Here is a 17695-nt window from a genome sequence, read left to right as displayed (position 1 = left end):
CCATGTTCCTTACTTCCTCTTCTATTCCCAGCCACCTGTTCTGTTTTTCTGATTAACCCCAACACAGTAAAGGGAGCCAACATTTTCATGGTTATATAAAAAAAGTTATAATACAAGAAAAGCCACATATACTAGTATTTGGCCCAAAGGAAACTCATGGTTGAAACAGCATTTTTGTATTCTTTGTCCAACTTGTAGAAAAAGCAATGGTAACTTGTTTTCTCATTCTTCTGCTTCAAAAAACTCATAACAGTATGTTCACATCGTGGTGTGATTTACAGGTGAGAAAGCTGAGGCTGGCCCAGGACTCAGAAGGCCCAGAAATGGGATTTGAGCTGGGTCCCTGAGGCACAGGGCCTGTGTGCTGAGCCTCAGAGATTCAGAAGCCTGCCTGATTACGTATCCATGTGTGCAGGGTTCAGAGAGTATCTTGAACATGTGGACAGTGTTTGCAGGGCAAACACTTGGCTAGGAGGGACAAAGTCATCTGGGGACATCACTGCACCCAGGTGAAGAGGGTTTGTCTTCACAATGCCTTGTTCTGAAAAGCATTTGAAGCGAATGCAGGAAGGCTAGAACTGACTCTTCAGGGGCTTATGGAGATGCAAAGGAGATGAGAAAGATACACTTGGTGTAAAATTCCAAAAATGGTAATTGGCCTAGTTATATGTGACCTGGAAACTGAAGCAGCCTTTCTTTCTTCTGTTTTCAATTGTGCTTTAGGTGAAAGTTTACAGAGCAAATTGGTTTCTCATTAAACAATTAATACACAAAGTGTTTTTTGATATTGGTTGCCAACCTTGCGCAGTGTCAGCACTCACCCTTTCTTGACCTCGGGTTCCCCATTTTCATTTGTCCAGTTTTCCTGTCCCTTCCTGCCTTCTTGTCTTTGCTTTTGGGCTGGTCTCATACATGGTGAACTGTGAGTGTTATTTTTTGTTTTATATGCCTGTCTAATCTTTGGCTGAAGGGAGAACTTCAGGAGTGACTTCAGTACCGAGTAAAAAGGGTGTTTGGGGACTGTACTGTTGGGGTTTCCCCAGTTTCTGTTAGACCAGTAAGTCTGGTCTTTTTTGTGAGTTAGAATTTTGCTGTATATTTTTCTCCAACTTTGTCCGGGACCCTCTATTGTGATCCCTGTCATAGCAGTCAGTGATGGTAGTAGCCAGGCACCATCTAGTTGTTCTGGACTCAGTCAGGTAGAGGCTGTGGTAGTAGTTGTGGTCCATTAGTCCTTTGGACTAATCTTTCCCTTATGTCTTTGGTTTCCTTCATTCTCTTTTGCTCCAGCTGGAATGGGACTGATAGATGTATCTTAGATGGATGCTCACAAACTTTTGAGACCCCAGACGCTACTCACCAAAGTAGGTTGTAGACCATTTTCTTTATAAGCTACGTTATGCCAAATGAGCTAAATGTCACCTGAGACCATGGTCTCCTGCCCTCAGCCCGGTAAGCCTGCCCCTCACAGAGTTTGGATGTGTCTATGAGGCTTTTATAACTTTGCCTTGGTCAAGATGTGCTGACTTCCTCAGTACCCTTGTACCCTTCACCGAAGTTACTACTTATCTATCATCTATTAGTGTTTTGCCCTCTCCAACCCTCCCCGCTCGCCCTCTTAACCATCAAAAATTATTTCTTTTTGTGTGTAAATCTTTCATGAGTTTTTATAATAGTGGTCTCATACAGTATTTGTCCTTTTGTGATTGACTTATTTCATTTAGCATAATGCCCTCCAGGTTCATCCATGTTGTGGAAGTTTCAGAGATTCATCATTGTTCTTTATTGTTTATAGTATTCCATTGTGTGTATGTACCATTGTTTATCCATTTATCTGTTGATGGGCACTTAGGTTGTTTCCATTTTTTGCTATTGTGAATAATGCTGCAATGAACGTGGGTGTGCATATGTCTATTCATGTGACAGCTCTTATTCTATAGGATATATTCCTAGGAAGCAGCCTTTCCAGTATTCTTCTCCAGTGGGCTTCCTGTACTATTTTTCAGGAGGAGGGCCAGAGCTGGTGCCTAAAGCTAGTCCCTTCAGCCATTTCCTCTGGGGCTTTAACTGCAGGGAAGCACCAAAACATAGCAAAGGAAGCCAAGAGCAGAAAATTAGTGGGAGCAGAGAGAGAGAGAGGGAGGAAGAAAGAAAGAACAAACTATAAAAATAAAAACTAGTGCAACCATTGTTGGTTCAACAAATATTTACTGAGCCAGGTGTGCTAGGCACAGATGTGATCCTCCCCACTCAAGAGTTGTATACCTAAAACTTTTATTCTCAGTAGTAGTGTCAAAAGCTAAGTGCAGTATTACTACTAGTGGTTGGATGTTCATACAAACATTCCCAGATATTTCTGCACTGTGTCAGGGTTTTGCATTTTAGACAAAGGCAGACTGCTTGAATCCATGTAGATAAAAACTTTTATTTTCACTTATTTAACAGACACCATGCTTTCTATGTTGAGGCCACAGTTGTAAGCACTTTACAAATATCGACTAGTTTAATCTTTGAAACTACCTATGTTGTTTTGTTAGCTGCCAACGAGTTGGTCCCGACTCATGGCAACGCCATGCACGACAGAATGAAATGCTGCCTGGTCCTGCACCATCCCCATGATCGGTTGCGACTGGATGATTGTGATCCATAGGGTTTTCACTGGCTGATTTTTGGAAGTACATCACCAGGGCTTCATTCCTGGTTTGTCTTAGTCTGGAAGCTCCACTGAAACCTGTTCAGTATCACAGCAACATACAAGCCTCCACTGGTGGATGGGTGGTGGCTGCATATAAGGTGCATTGGCCAGGAATTGAACCCCACTCTCTCCTACATGAAAGGCAAGAATTCTTCCACTGAACCACTACTGCCCCATAATAATCTATGACTGAAAAAACCCAAACCCATTGCCTTTGAGTTGATTCCGACTCATAGTGGCCCTACAGGACAGAGTACAACTGGCCCATAGGGTTTCCAAGGAGTGACTGGTGGATTCGAACTGCTGAACTTTTGGTTAGCAGCCACTAGCTCTTAACCACTGCACCATCAGGGCTCCAACAATCAACGAGGGAGGTGCTATTATTATGCCCTTTTTATAGGTGAGGAAACTGGCTTGGCCACGGCCCTGTAGTGAATGGTAACAGGCTAGTCATACATTCTAAACTAGATCTTATCTGTGGTGGATTGAATAAAAACCATAGAAAAGTCCATAGCAGCTGAGTGAGAGAGGGGTGAGAGCCTGAGGTTGGTCCAGGTGCCTGGTTAAGCAGGGCCTAAACCCTGGTCACATAGTGGTTAAGTGCTATGGCTGCTAACCAAAGGGTCGGCAGTTTGAATCCACCAGGTGCTCCTTGGAAACTGGGGCAGTTCTACTCTGTCCTATAGGGTCGCTATGAGTCGGAATCGACTCGATGGCACTGGGTTTGTTTTTTTTTTTTGTTTAAAGCGCATGTTGAAAAGTTGATTGTTTATTGCAGGTGCAATGGGGGGCCATGGAGGGGTTTTGAGAGGTTAGTGACATCACTGGATTCACATTCATAAAGGTTACTCAGTCTGCTGTTTGAGCACCAGGAGAGTGGAAAGACAAATAGAAGGTGTGATAACAGTACACTGACTTGTTATGGAGAAAAAGAAATTAAAAGTGAACGGGTGGATGTGTTTCTGTGTTTGTGCTTTTGTGCAAAGAAGGAAATAGCCTTTGGACTGTGTTACGGACTGCCAGCTCCTTTTTTCTTTCCCTTTCCTGAAGGTGAGGAAGCCAGCAGTAAGGGACCAGGGAAGGGACCCTGGGCCAAGGATCTGGAGTGTGCAGTTTTAATCTCAGCTCCAGGATTTACCAGAAGTGTGACCCCAAGCATCTAAGAGTTGATGTTGCAATCTTGAGTCCAAAATCTGTAGGGCAGGCCAGCAGGCTGGGTGTTTATGTTGCCGCCTTGAGCCAGAATTCCTTCCTTCTTCAAGAAACCTCAGTTTTTGCTTTTAAAACCTTCAACTGCTTAAAAAGGACCATCTACATTATGAAGGGTAATTAAGGTCAACTGATTGTAAATGTTACCATACGTGTACCCATCGTAGTTGAGTTGATTCCGACTCCCGACTCACAGTAACCCTATAGGACAGAGTAGAACTGCCCCATACGGTTGCCACGGAGCAGCTGGTAGATTCAAACTGCCAGCCTTTGGATTGGCAGCCATAGCCCTTAACCACTGTGCCACCAGGGCTCCCAATTGTAAATGTAAATCATATCTAAACTGAACACCATAGCCTAGCTAAGTTGACACATAAAATTCACCATCACACATGATAGTTAATTTTTCAAGGATATGTGAAGGCTGCTGTGGATAATAAAATTCATGCCAAAACAGTACTGAATTCATAACCTCTTTTTGTCATTGTTTCATGAGGGGACAGGTGAAATATTTTGACATTAAAAAGAAATCATCTTTAAAAGGCTGGGAGTGGCTCCTTCAGGGACAGTAGAGAAGACTTTACCTCACGTCAGAGCATAATCTTCCTCCGGTTAGTCTCCTGAGATTCTTGCTAGGTGCTTAGTTCCTCCAGGGACCGGGAATTACTTCTGAGAGATTATTTAGTTAAATTCTAGATTTAGACATTCTAATGACATGTCACAGCTGGGAATTTAATTCCTTCTTTAGCAGAAAAGTGATGACCGTGAGGGCTATGCAGTTCCTTTTAGGAAGGACAGCATGAGAGAGGCTTTTTTTTAAGGATTCCTTTAAAATCTCTCATGAAGCTAATATCCATCTCTCCCCCTAGCCCCCACATGGCGGGTGGGAAGGGCGAGCATAGGGCTAGTTCTGTTGGGAACTCAGGACCTTTTGTTAAATGTTTTAAAAAAAAAAAATGTTTAAGAGATCTGATAATTCAGTCAAGTAATTTTCATCTGAATGAGGGCAGGAAACCTCTGCGTTTTCAGCCACTTCAGAAATCTTTGGAGGGTGAATCTATAAATGGGCTAGTAAGAGTTTTTATGGCTAGAAAGTACCACCTATGTGCTAGTTCCTCTAAGTGTAAACTAAAACCGGGCCTTTGTTTCATGAATCAAGGATTTCTCCTAGCCCTCTTACCCCCAGCACTCTCACACACAGTCACATACACCCACTCACACACAGTCACATACACACACAGACACAGACACAGACACAGACACAGACACAGACACAGACACAGACACAGACACACACACACACACACACACACACGCACAAGATATTCGGGAAACTGCCATACACAGGAACCTGCCGAATGACTCCTCTGGAGCCTGCGGGTCTGAGGTAACCACAGGAGCCACCACCGAGGGGCAGCAGAGGCTGGGAAACTAGGAGGGTCCAGGCCAGAGAGGAGTGTGGACTCACGGTGGTCTGTGAGGGGAGGAGGTATGCGCAGGTATGGGTCTAGAGGCAAATACTGGGGCCCTGATTTGGGCCTCAGCATTGTTGCTTCCTCTAATGCACAGGCTCATGTGGGGCCTGCTTTTCCAGTGCCCTAAATCTCTGCCTTCTCAGGCTGGCTCCCCTCAGTGATGCTCCCCCACCTCCTCTCCCTTTTGGACTGACCCATGGGGAGAGAGCACAGAGGGCCAGAGACAATGAGGCGGACAGAATTTGGAGCAGCTGGGCTAGTTTTTCAGCTCAGGGGGGAGGACAAGTGCTGGATGACTTGTCCTCTGTGGGGTTAGGGAAGGGGAACAGCACAGGCACGGGGGGAGAGCTCTAGCCCTTCCATTGCTGGCGTGACTCTTTGATATGCAAAACTGATATTTTATCAGTCCTGTGTAAAAGCTGTGGAAACCTCCGTGGCATAGTGGTTAAGTGCTACGGCTGCTAATCAAGAGGTCGGCAGTTTGAATCCACCAGATGCTCCTTGGAAACTCTATGGGGCAGTTCTACTCTGTCCTAGGGGGTCACTATGAGTTGGAATCGACTTGACAGCAGAGGGTTTGGTGTTTTTTGGTATAAAGCTCTATGTACACCCTGGCTTTGGGACAAATTCTGGCTTTCCCTTTCGTCTGGGTTGCCATTCCTAAATCCTTCCCTTATTCCTTTACAGAAATTCTAGAGCTGCTTTTGACCATAAGATACCAGGAGCTTGGGAGAAGTTTGATTTCCTGAGTGTCTTGGGTGTGAGGACTGAAACCCGTAGCTAAATCTTGCAGAAATCTGTGTGGCAGAGAGAATAGCCTCTTGGCAAGGCTGACCTTCATCTCCCTGACTCATAACCCAGTCTTGGTTAAGTCATTTGTTAACGAAGTGCTCAGAAAATTAAATCACCTATTTGATCGTTCCAGGGACTTAAAACATTTCCAAGATGACATTCTCACAAGCATTTCCCCAGCCTCGGCTTCCTCAAATAAAAAGTCCTTCTCCACGTGTGTGTTTCCATGACAGAAACCACTTAGCTTTAATGTAGTTCAATTTATCCCTTTTTCCTTCATGTTGTTTTTTTTGTGTCTCATTTCAGAAATCTTGTTTACTCTAAGGTCACAAAGGTATTCGTCTATGTTCTATTCTAAAAGCTTGCTAGTTTTACTCTCCGATAGATATGAAGTCCACCTGGATCTGATTTTTCATGTACAGTGTGAGGGAGTCAATGTACAGAGTCCCTGTGTGGTGAGAACAGTTACGGGCTCAGCTGCTAACCAAAAGGTTGGAGGTTTGAGTCCACACACAGGTGCCTTGGAAGGAAGGCCTACTGATCTACTTCTAAAAGATCAGCCATTGAAAATCTTATGCAGTGCAGTTCTACTTTGACACACATAGGGTCACTATGAGCTGAAACTGGTTTAGTCAAAATGCATTAATTTCCTGTCTGAACCAGAAATTGTCCCCATTTAGTTGTCCCCACTGCGTTTCAGTGTCGTGTGTTTTCATAAATCTGGTTGCATATATATGTGGACTGTTTCTGGGCCCTTTATTCTTTTTAATTGGTCAAATTTTCTATCCTGACATTGGTATCACACTTTCTTAATTACTATAGCTTTGTAAGTGGGGTTGATATCTGATGGTGCAGTGGTAAAGTGCTCAACTGCTAACCGCAGTCACTAACCACCAGCCGCTCTGTGGGAGAAAGATGAGGAAGTCTGCTTCCGCAGAGATTACAGCTTTGGAAACTCTATGGGGCAGTTCTACTCTGTCCTATAGGGTCACTATGAGTCAGAATTGACACGATGGCAGTGAGTTTGGTTTTGGGTTTTGGTCTTGCTCTTTTTCAAAATTACCTTTACTATTCTTGGCTAAAATATTCAGGTTTGATTTATAGATTAAAATTGTCTTTTCTTCTTCAGTTTTACTGGCATTCTTCCTTATGGCTTCCCTAAGAATCACACACTGCAGCCCAGTGGTATAGTATAAATTAAATTCTATGCCCTGCAGACACTGCCAGCCAGTGAGGCACATGTCTATTCTGCCCTCTTAGGCAAGAGAAAGGGTTCCTTTTCTTTTCCCCTTGGCCTTCCCAAATAGCATCTGTCTTTCAAAGCCTGCTCTCAGTCCTGCATGTTCCTGCCTCAATCCCACAACTCTCCCTGGACATCTACAGCTTGGCTGTGTGGCACAGATATGGTGATATGCTGCTGCTTTACTCTTAGAAAAGGACCTGGACACCTTGCAAGGAGGACCAGGGCCTGCACCGCCGAGGCCAGACCTACTTTCTGCACTGCCTGCTCCTGTTTCCCGTCTCCCCCGGTGGGCCTCCCAGCCCCTCAGGCTACCTTCGGTGTCCTCCCCATGGTGCTCCTACACTCTCAGGGATTTGGGGTTTGCCCTTCCTGCCTGGCATGCTCTTCTGTTTCTCCTGTCCTGCACCCACCCCCTTCCTTTGACTGGTTAATGCCTCGTCCATCATCTCAGCACCTGTCAGCTGTCTTTCCCTGATACCGCAAACTAGATGACTCCCTTGTAATGTGCTCCTTAGGCCCCCTGACTTTCCCTTCATAGCATGTATCAGAGTTCACAATTGCAAAGTTGATTGGCTATTTGATTGGCACTGGGCACCTTAATCTCCAATACCTAACTGAGTGTTTGGAATATAGTAAATGCTCTGTAATTCTTTCATGAATGAATGGATGAATGAAATACTTTGGCCTAGTGACCCATGCTATTCTCCATAGTGCTATGCATATATTGTTGTTGTTGCTGCTGTCAAGTCACTCGTGGTGACCCCGGGCACAAGGGGATTGGACTATTGTGATCCATAGGATTTTCAGTGGCTGATTTTCAGAAATTGATCACTAGGCCTTTTTTCCTCATCTGTCTTAGTCTGGAAGCACTACTGAAAACTGTTCCGAATTCATAACAACACAGAATCCGCCACAGACAGATGGGCGGTGGCTGCACATGGGGTGTATTGGCTGGAAATGGAACCTGGGTCTCTAGCGTGGAACGTGAGAATTCTACCACTGAACCACCACTGCCCTCTCCATGCATGCGGGCGCCCAATAAATACCTTTCTGATTCATCTCACCTTGTTCTATGGTTTTGTTTTTCAGTATCTTTTACTAAAAAAAAAAAAAAAAAAAAAAAAAACTTTTTAGTTTTTTTTTTACTAAAATTTAAGTATTTTTTTCAGTAATATTTTATTGTATTTTTGGTGAAGATTTACACGGCAATTTAGGTTCCCGTTCAACAATTTCCACACAAGTTCTTCAGTGACATTGGTTACATTCTTCACAATGTGTGGACATTCTTATTATTTCTGTTCTGGTCGTTCTGTTTCCATTAATCTATTTTTCCTGCCTCCTTACATTCTCATCTTTGTTTTACAGAAATTGTTGACTGTTTGGTCTCATATAGGTGATTTTTAAAAGGAGCATAGTACTCTCGGGTAATATTCTTTATTTTTTGAGCTAATCTGTTATTTAACTACAGGTGACCTCAGGGGCTAGTTTCAGTTCAAGGTTTAAAGAGTATCTCAAGGCAGTAGTCTAGGGAAGTCCTCCAGTCTCAACCAGTCCATTAAGTCCTTTTTTTTCCCCCCACATTTTTCTCCCATTCTACCAGGATCCATCTACTGTGGCCCTGATCAGAATGGTTGATAGTGGTAGCCAAGCACCATCTAGTTCTTCTGGTCTTAGGGTAGATGAGGCTGTGGATCCTGTAGGCTATTAGCTCTATAGACTAGTTCCTTCTTTGAGTCTTTGGTTTCCTTCTCTTTTGCTCTAGGTGAGTTCTGTCTTAGATGAGCTCTTGCAAGCTTTTAAGACCCCAGACACTACTCACCAAACTAGGATGTAGAACATAAACTTTATGAACTATATTATGCCAATTTACTGAAATGTCCCAGGAGACTATGGTTTGAAGCCTTCAAACCCAGAAAACCAACCCTGCAAGGTGTTCAGTTATGTGTATAGGAGATTTTAATGAGGAACACTATATACAGGTAGTCCCCGACTTATGACAGGGTTCTGTTCTAACAAATCCATGATAAGTTGGTTCTGACATAAGTCAGATACCTCTTTTTTTTTTTTTTTTCATTATTACTGCCTTTTAGTATCTTTATAAACCTAATCTTTGGGAGTTGGAAACTTTACATATAAATTTACAGATATATTTTAATACATATGTACAGAAGAAATCCACAAATCATAACAATTTACTCCGATGATGAAGAAGAGTTGGAGAAGGTTGCCATTTTGTCAGTTGTGGTAATAACTCCACTTGTGGAAGGTTGTGGATCACATCTGGGTTTTCCCTGGGAATGGGGATAGTGTTTATAGTCATAAAATTAGTGAGAGTTGCCTGTATGGTCCTTTTCTTTTTTTCGTCATATATTTCACAGTAACATCTCACTGCTTCTAGAATCTGCCTGTCGACTTTAGAAAAGTGATCAGTGTTTGGGTTCATGCTTTTAAGCAACTGAAGCTGCTGATTTAGTTTAGAAAAAACTTAAGCTAATCCTTTCACTTAAAATTTCTTGACAACTTCTTTTCATCATTATTTCTTTTTTCTTCAGCACTTCTTTGCTCTTCAAAATCCTTTAAGTCATCGTTTGTCAGTTCTCCTTTGTAATCCACGAGCTGTTCCACCTCAGTGACATTAAGTTCTAAATTCAGCGTTCTTGCCATATTACGAGTTTTCCACTGATTTCTTTCATTATATTATCCTGATCAAATGCTTGCAGTATGTTCACATAACTCAGCAATTTTCTCCAAATTCCCTGCATGCATTTTCCTGTAACTTCCTCCCGGAAGATGCAACATTCTGGATACACTGAAGAATACCATAGTTCTTCCAGAAATCATGTAATGTCACCGTACTTCCATCTGTTGCAGCTATTGCCTGAGCAAACAGTCTGTAGGTAGTATGCCTTGAAAGTGGTGATTACACCTTGAAGCTGTCGTAGGAAAAAAAAAAAAAAAAACAGATGGTCATAAATGCGGTTTTTTGAAATGCGAATATATTGTAAGTCAGAGAGGACATTATTTCAGCATGTGGCAACCTTGTAAGAGTACCTTGCCACATTCTGAAGTAATGTGGCTGGCTGTTGTGGGCAGAGTTGGGGTGATTCTTAATGGCCTGCACCTGACTTGGTAGGAGTGGTGGAAATAATAGTGGAACATCACTCAAATATGACCTAGAAGTGTCCTTTACCAGCCAGTACCTGTCTTCCCTTTCACATCTGAAGCGTACCTTTGGAAACCCTAAAATACTGCTTTGGGTTGGTGATAATGCATGGGGAAGCAGCAGGGCTTGGTGGGTTTAGCGACAGGCTGGAAATGCAGGGGCTGTGACTTTCCACCACTACACCATCTCTGGGAAGTCATGCAACTGTAGCTCATTCAGAAGTGAAATAGGCAGCCAGAACAGCTCCAGAAGCAGTTGGCAGAGAGAAATGCCATCTGACATCTGGTCCTTTGTGGAAAATTACTGTAGTTAGAGAGCTGAAAAAAGGATGGTCATACCATTAATAGAGGGGCCAGAATTAGTTCTTGTTGCCTGTGTTCCATGTGGCAGTCACTGATGGATGGTAGTACTGCCTTTACCCATCTCAGGCAATGAGGAGGGAAGATGAAAACACATACTAGATGGTTAGTGTTATAAATTAAGGAGAGACCAGAGATAGATACCTGTTTATGGTACAACTTCTACTGCCCTGTCTGCATGACCTAGGAAAAATCACTAACTGGAATATAATAAGGTTAATATAAAGGAGGTAAATTTCCACTGGGCAAGTGAGAATGGGATATGGAACAGTAAGCTCTGAAGAGAGGGAGGAGAGGTGTGGGCACTGGGTTGTCCATGGAAGGCTGGAACCTCATTGAGTGGGGTCTGGGCAGCCACAGGGAGGCACAGTGATGGGGGTGCCTGAATGGGGAGTGGGAGGGGAGACTACTAAAGACAAATTTAGCTTACATCATATTCTCGACTTCAATGTATTTATATTAAATTGATTCACCATCTTTAGTGAAATACAGAAATGATTTTGTAAATGCTAATTAGGTTAGCAGACATTTGCATCAATAGGCCGCCTATAAGACTGTGTGGGTGATTCATTATATTCAAGTAAATCAAATGCATGTCAGTAAATGGCGAGATTCTCTAATGCCTATCAGTAAATGGTGAGATTCTGAGGATTTTTGTGGCTGGCTCTGCCTTCTCTGGGGTTATGATGTACTTCGTCAGATTGTACGTATATTAAGGCTCTCCACCAGGATTTTTCTGAGTACTCTGTCCTTTCAAGTGAATGCCCTAGGGTCACCAGACAGTTATTGTACTGGACAAAGCCAAACTTGTGGATGTCTTCTCTACCCACAATGCCGTGCCAAGGCAAGGGGCTCTAGGTTGTTCCTTCCTCATGAGTAGCTATGTTCTCACCTCTTGATTCAACCTCCCAGGCCACAGCTGATGGGGCCAGAGTTAAGTACAATCCATCTATGGCTTACAAGGTGGCCTGACATAAAAGCCTGATTTACAGGGATAATGGTGATGTGCTGAGCCTATCAGGTTCTTACAGGAATTTGAACTTAAGACATGGCAAAAGCCAGTCAGTTGCCAGAAGAACCTTAGCTGAAATACCTTCAGAGAGAAGGTAGTATGTAACATCATGAAGCACTTGAAGTCACGAATAAGCAGAAACAACGGTAAGTAGATACCATGAAGTTCGGGGGACTCCAGAGGAAGGGAGAGTTTGTTTGTTGGTAGCAACGAATGGATGGTTGTGACCTTCTAATGGCAGAGGAAAATCTGGATAATCCAATAACTAGAGCTGTATTAAATTCCTCCAATTTGTAGATGGTAATGTGAGGCTCAGCTAAATATTTCCGTGATGGCCTCATAGTAATTGCTCTTGGTCCCCACCCTCAATTCCTATAACTTAAGGCCACTGGAGAAGCTATCTTTCCTTGCATGCCAAAAAGTCTAACACACAAGAATGTGTCTGTGGTTTGTATAACTTTTTGTTTTGCTTTTATGTCTGTTAGTGCTCCGGGTGACTTTTCTGCTCATCTTCATTCCTCTCTTTCCAGTCACCCTCTCTGTCCCATAGCTTCCACTGCAGATAGATATTTGTGACCCAAAGTCAAGTGGTAATAAGGGCAGTGAGGGCTAACCTGACCTTGCCAGTCCACTCACCAGAGAGCCTTCCTGACACAGCCTGGCACACACTGCCTTTGACTTTTTAATCAATTTATCTTCATAATGAATGGATGAGGACATATCAATTTAGCTCAAATATTAGGTCATGGCTAAATTTAGAGTAGATTTCTCTCTCTCTATTTTTAAAGGTCAGATTATTCTTGTTCCTAGATTCTTCTTTCCTCCATCTAAAGACAGAAGGATAGTTACACAGCAGGGGCATTTTAGTGTTAACATACTTTTAATTTGGCTAAGATACTCTTTCCAGGAGCAGGCAAGGATCTTCAGGACTTTTTTTTTTTTTTTTCAACACCCTTATGCTGTACAGTAGTAGTAGACAGAGCTTCTCACGTGTCAGATCTGACTTGCTACAAGTATATACTCTCCCTTTTCAATGTAGTCTTGGCCCTTACATGGCAATGACTAAAAAATCAATCCTCAATTGCTTCTTCATTTTAGCACAAGAACTCCCTGAGTTTTAGCCAGGCATATGGCTATCCAGGTTAAGACTCTATTTCCTAGACTTTCTTATAGCTAGGTGTAGCCATGTTGATTAAGTTTTCCTCAGTAGATGTTTGCAACTTTTCTGACAATTCTTTAAAAGGAAATTGCTTGCCCTTCTTTTCTCTTTTTCTACATTCTAGTGGGCTTTAATGCAGAAAGGATTAACCAGCTTCATTCATGCAGATGAATGCAGTGTAGTAGGAAATGGCAGAGCAACAAAGTAGAAGGAGGGAGACTCCTCAGATAATCTGTGGAACAGAGCAGAGTGAAACTCTGTCTGGTCCTGTGCCATCCTCACAATCGTTGTTATGCTTGAGCCCATTGTTGCAGCCACTGTGTCAATCCATCTTATTGAGGGTCCTCCTCTTTTTCACTGACCCTCTACTTCACCAGACATGATGTCCTTCTCTAGGGACTGATCCCTCCTGATAACATGTCCCAACATATCTGGACTGCAACATGACAGAGCAATAAATATCTCTCCCTGCATGAGCTATTCTATTTTGGGGTTTCTGTGTTCCAACAGCTTAGTCTATGCCCTAACTAATACATAATCATGAATATTTTCTAGGTGTTTACTCTGTCAGGAACCACACTAAATGCTAAATATGTGTTACATCATTTAATTCTTTAGTAACCTTCCTAAAAGAGATAGTACTGCCCATTTTACAAATTCAAGAGAAATGACACGCCTTGCCCAAGATCACATGGCTGTAATTGGCTGAAAGAAATTGAACTCTGAGATACTTCAAAAACATATTCCTAATAACTGTGCCCTAGAGTCTCTTCATATTGCTGTTTGCTACTCTTCACTCCTTCTACAGAGAATATTCAGTGTTATTCTCTGCCTCTTTAAAGTTTCAATTTCTTGTGCATCTTAGCTCTGGAATCCTGCTCTGCTTGATTTGGTGTAGATTGCACATTTTAACTTACATTTCATTTTTGGAACTGTTCTTTAGTTTGGAATAGGTTAATTTTGAAATGTTCACTAGATTGTAGATATTGTAAGGGATGGTGCTAGTAACACAAATGCTGAATAAGTGACAATTATATGTGTGAGGTGTGGAATCACCTTGCTGAAAGCCATTTGGCCTTTGGGCTTGGTTCCTGAGAGCTGGACTGCCTTGGGGCCTGATGCTGACCAAGCCTCATAAGGCATGATATAATCTATCATGGTCATGTGGTTAGGCCAGTAAAGCGTTTGGAAGATGAATGCTTAGGGAGCTTCTTAGGTGGTGACCATGTACGGGAGAAGGCAGCACTTACCTCTCTGGAACATGGAATATCTGTGCTATAACCACTCCCAGACTTTGCTCCATGCTTTCTTTTCTTGTTATATTAAAGCTGTTATCGCAGGTATGGTGTTTCCCATAAGCTCAGTGAGTCATTCCAGTGAATTATAGAACCCAAAATAGTAGTGGGGGTCAACTGAACTGAAGTAGAGGGAGTCAAGGTGGACTCCTGAGTTTATGGCTGGTACCCTGAGGGAGTAGAGGAAATCCCCAAATTTGGGACTGACTGGTCTGAAGTGGAGAGAGGGAGTCACATGGACCCTTGAGCTTGTACCTGGTACCCACTGATACCCCAGGGTGGGTAGGGAGAAGGACTGCATGGGCAGCTGGGGTCCAAATTGAACAGGGAAGGGGACTTAAGATTTCTACGGGATGCAGTTGGCATGTGGAATGGGATTTGTTATCCATCACAAAATTTGGTGTTCAGAAATGGGTGATCTCACTCTTCCTGGACTGGTCAGCTCAACATGTCTAGAGGGATAGGTGCTTTCTCATCTATTGGAAGTACTCAATATTCTTTTATGTGATTCCTTTTTCTGAAGGGTGTATAAATTCTGGTATTAATGAATCAAACTTTGTGAAAACCATCCCCACTTTAAATGCATTTTTATGATAGTAGCATATGTGAATAGAGGAAACATCTGAAAAATAATTTTAAATAAGGAATAATGCCCATCCTAGTTATCACTAAAAAAATATAATAAGCAGGTGGAATTTAAAATTTTCAAGATTGCTCTTTAGTCAAATGTTAGATTCATGATCATTTTACCACAATAAAAGAAAGTTTGCTGCATAATAAAAGAAAATCCAAAACATGCCTTAACAACAACAACAAAAAACCCCAAACCTGTTGCTGTCGGGTTGATTCCAACTCATAGCGACCCTATAGGACAGAGTAGAACTGCCCCATAGGGTATTCAAGGAGGGACTGGTGGATTCAAACTGCTGACCTTTTGGGTAGCAGCAGAGCTTTTAACCATTATGCTCCAAAATATGCCTCAAATAATATATATTATTTTTTCTAACCTGAAATAAGCCTAGAGGTGGATAAATAAGGACTGATATGGTGGCTTCTTGGTTATTGAGATTTCAGAATCCTTCTAAATTGTTTCTTCCAAAATCCCCCCAAATGGTTTCCATTCTAAAGCTTCTCTCATAGTAACTGTTAGCCCTTGTAATGACAGCCATCATGTCAAAGTTGTAGGATGTAGGATATGGAGAGAACAAAATATCTATATTTGCCTGTTCACTTTTGTAAGCCTTTTCCAGATTTTCACTAAACAAACATCCATTACATCTCATTGATCAGAACTTAACTGTTCAAACAAAATCAGGGTTTGGTTTTGTTTTAAAATGAGAAAGAAGAGAAGAAGCAATGTTGGGTAGACTACTTTGTCTTTTAATTAGAAAATTTTTATCTCTAAGTCAGGAATTGACAAACTATGCCTGTGGGCCAAATCTGGCTTGCAGCCTTTTTTTTTTCATAAATAAAATTTTATGGTAACAAAGCCACACCTATTCAATTACATAATGTGTATAGCCGAGTTCATTCTACAAGAGCAGAGCAGAGCAGTTGTTAAAGAACTGTGTGGCTCACAAACCTGAACTATTTATTATCTGGCCCTCTAAAGAAAAAGTGTGCCAACGCCTGTTCTAGATCACTTAGGACAGCTTCTCATGAATGGCTTAATTCCTTATAATGCTCTTATAGGAGCAGGATTGAGCTTGGTATGGATTCAGTGATAATCTGTTCTCCAGTCCCAGTGAAGTTATATATCTGTTAGGCTTGTGTTTGGCTGCAAGTAACATAAAACTTGAGCAATGGTGGATTTTAAAAAAAGAGGTTTATTTTTTCATGTACACGGAAGTCTAGAAGCTGTTCTAGGGCTGTTGCAGAGATGCTCAATGATGCCTTTAAGTCTGGGCTCTTCCTTTCTCCCCAGCCATACCGGGAAGGTTGGCTTTCTTCTCCATGTGTATCATAAAATGGTTACAGCACCTAAAGGCATTATGTTTGCATTCCACATAGGAAGAAGAGTGCAGAAGGTCAAAGGGGCATGTGTCTGTCCTTTCCAGGAATTCCTCATTACCCAGAACTATGTCTCATGGCTACCTACCTTTAGCAGCAGAGGATTCTGGGGTGGTGAGAACATTAAGTGGGCACATTATTTAAGTGAGGATATTAACCTGGGCACATTACTGGGATGAACAAAGGACAGACAAAAGCACTGTGTTCTGTGGAGTGCTCCTCACAGTTTACCTGGGCCACTATAGATGTTCTTATACTTTTACCCTTCCCTCCCACTGTATTCCCCTACCCCTCCCTGTTACTGTTTCTGAAATTAATGTCTCTTCTTTCATGTACGTTTCCTATTTTTCACTAGGTGAGAAAGCTGGAAATGAGCCTGAAGAGGTGAAGCTGCAGAATGCCAGCAAACAGATCGTGCAGAATGCCATCCTGCAAGCTGTGCAGCAAGTCTCCCAGGAGAGTCGGCAGAAGGAAGACAGAACCGGGGACAACCGCAGCAGCTTCCAGCTGGGTGTGGGGGAATTGACCAAGAAGCATGAGAAGAAGTAACATTGTGAATTTGGTTCTTGTCATGTGCTTGGTTTCTAGCCTTCCTCTTAGTGTAGGATACATTGCCAAAATGTTGCCAATAATGCAAACCAAAGTGCCACCGGCACCTAGCAGTAGAATGAATCCGCACTAGTCCTTGGCTGAGAAGCACTGTGTTGAGGAAGTGCTTTAGATGATTCTGTTGATGTTGCGTAGTGCCTCTTAAACACAGAGGGGCCAAACATGACACTAGAATCGCAAAAGTAGTTTTACAGCACAATGTATTTTTAGTTTTTTAAAAAATAATCCTTGTTTATTTACTTCTGCCTTTTATGCATTATTTCTGTGAATTTAACCAGCAATATCTTTTTTTTTTTTTTTCTGAAATACTGAGTGCAGTACTGTGTTCTTAATGATATTTTTAAAAGACATGCTGAACAGGTGAAGGTTTTTAGAAAGTGGACTCAGGTCCAACATCAAATTAAGCGAAGGCAAATTCCAAGACTGAGTCCCTAGGATCTCAGTAAAGTGTGTATTTATATTGCTTCAAAGACAGGAGGAGTTAGGCTTTTCAAGAACTGAGTCATAATTCTCAGAATTGATTGATAGTTGGTGTTTACCCTCTGCACAGAAATCCACTGGGAATATTATGGATTTCTTTTATCCTTTCAAGATTAAAATAGGACATAGTCAGTCTACATGCATGAGTTGCCAATGACTCAAATCTCTAGGAGCCTCATAAGGAACAGCTAGTT

General features: G+C 42.2%; 1 protein-coding gene across 1 annotated transcript in view; it reads left to right on the top strand.

Moving 5' to 3' along the window:
- The window catches only part of AKAIN1 (A-kinase anchor inhibitor 1), a 150063-nt gene extending 132793 nt beyond the window's left edge, over positions 1 to 17270 (top strand). Inside the window, exon 2 of the mRNA XM_049900367.1 lies at positions 16768 to 17270. Coding sequence (XP_049756324.1) covers positions 16768 to 16961 — 194 coding nt within the window. The 3' untranslated portion in view covers positions 16962 to 17270. The remainder of the gene's footprint in view (positions 1 to 16767) is intronic.
- The last annotated feature ends 425 nt before the right edge of the window (positions 17271 to 17695 follow it).

Source organism: Elephas maximus, chromosome 11 (genome assembly GCF_024166365.1).
Source record: "Elephas maximus indicus isolate mEleMax1 chromosome 11, mEleMax1 primary haplotype, whole genome shotgun sequence".
Lineage (NCBI taxonomy): Eukaryota > Metazoa > Chordata > Mammalia > Proboscidea > Elephantidae > Elephas > Elephas maximus.
This window is presented reverse-complemented; position numbering and strand designations above follow the sequence as displayed.